The 1,818-nt window shown below is 37.1% G+C and overlaps 1 protein-coding gene across 1 annotated transcript; it reads left to right on the plus strand.

Annotated features, from left to right (window-relative positions):
• The first annotated feature begins 432 nt into the window (after positions 1-432).
• On the plus strand, positions 433-1,609 carry LOC105233890 (ryncolin-4). Its single transcript, XM_049451033.1, has 3 exons — positions 433-1,120; positions 1,194-1,327; positions 1,385-1,609. The coding sequence occupies exons 1-3, from the start codon at positions 462-464 to the stop codon at positions 1,402-1,404; spliced, it is 813 nt and encodes a 270-aa protein (XP_049306990.1). The 5' UTR covers positions 433-461; the 3' UTR covers positions 1,405-1,609.
• Positions 1,610-1,818: the final 209 nt, after the last annotated feature.

Below are 1,818 nucleotides of genomic sequence, written 5' to 3' on the forward strand. Positions count from 1 at the left end.
CGTTCCGACAAATGAGCAGCTTCTTGAAGAGAAAATGACGTTTGCAAAACCAATGAAGAGCTCTAATTGCCATCTACACATCCATACCTTTTCGCGACTTACCAAATATACCCCCCTAATTTTACCGTTCACCAAAACAAACGGTGCCAAGTAATTTCAGCTCTGTCTTATTATCAAAGAAGGTATTTAATGAAATTAAAACATTTCAAAAGTGTTACTTATGTTGTTTAATGGTGTCGGTAATCAATAGAGTTCTTTATGATAACGATTCTCTACGTTGTAGATAATGCCCAATAAACAAATACTTAAATAAATTGTATCTTAATTTTTGGAACTTCTACAACAATCAAAACCTTTGTTACATTAGCTATTTCATAATTCCCATAAATTTGGCAAGAAATCGTATATAAAGCAAAGTTGAATACCTCAGGAGGGTTATTTTGTAAAATAAATTCGGGAAGATGTGCAGACAACAGTGGTTCTCGTTGCTTTTAGCTTTGCTGCTAATTTACTGTGGTCTCGGTGCCAGTACAGTAAGCATTGCGGGAAACGATGACCTGTGTATGAAATATTTACCGTCAAACTGCAATGAAGCAGTTCATTCGGCGGGGAGCAAAGCTAAAAGTGGTATATATAAAATTGGATTGCCACTGCCACAAGGTGCTGTTAAAGAGTTCTATGTTAACTGTTTGCTGGATCCATTGGGTGGAGAGGCCTGGACGCTAATACAACGACGACAGGACGCATCTATACACTTTCATCGTGGCTGGGAAGAGTATAAGAACGGCTTTGGCAACTTAAATACGAATTTCTTTATTGGTCTCGACAAATTACATGCCCTAACGGAATCACAGTTGCATGAACTATGGATTGAGTTGAAGGACTTCGACGATGTGAAAAGGCATGCCATGTACGACAGTTTTGCCATTACAGACGAGAGCCAAAAATATGCATTGAATATTTTAGGCACATATTCGGGCACAGCAGGTGACGCTTTAACTAAGGTACACGATGGCGCCAAGTTCAGCACAATCGATCGGAATAATAGCGAGCGTGGTTTCGATTGCGCAGCTTTATATAAAGGCGGTTGGTGGTATGGAAATAATGATTGCCACCATAGGTAAAATTACATATTGACTAATCAAAGCATATATTCAAATCAAAATTTGGTTGACTTTGCTTTCAACTTACAGTAACTTAAATGGACTCTACCATAATGGCTACTTTGATACTTATGCTGAAGGTATAGTTTGGTCGAATTGGCGTGGATACTACTATTCTATGAAATACGTTCATATGGCAATTAGACCGAAAGATCTGCGTATCGGTAATAAATTAGTGAACTAATATTGAAATAATAAGTAGCAATGACGTGATAACAAAGCCCTTATAGGAAGACAGTAGATTCAAGCACTCTTTTAACCCGGATTACGTCACCGCAACATTCTAAACCCAAACCAAACAATGACGCCAAGCTGCAGGTCTGTTCGTCAGCACGAAGTCAACCAAACTAATAATACGAGTATATTTAGATAAGTAAACATTATAATAGAATATAAGCGCATAGTAAAAAAACTATACAGCAGAATGTCAAATAAAGTGAAATGATTCGGATTAAATAAATTGTAGTTTTTTGGATCTAGGGACCGTAATACTTGCTCCAACGAATGTCTCTCACTTGCATACTGTCGGTGATAATATGTTCACCTGTCTGTCAAGTAGTTTCGGAGCCTATTAAACTCAAACAAATAAACAACAAATATCTCGTCTTTATAATATTAGTATAGATAATTTTATGCTCTGGACAAGGCAGACTAT

Source organism: Bactrocera dorsalis, chromosome 3 (assembly GCF_023373825.1).
Source record: "Bactrocera dorsalis isolate Fly_Bdor chromosome 3, ASM2337382v1, whole genome shotgun sequence".
Taxonomy (NCBI): domain Eukaryota; kingdom Metazoa; phylum Arthropoda; class Insecta; order Diptera; family Tephritidae; genus Bactrocera; species Bactrocera dorsalis.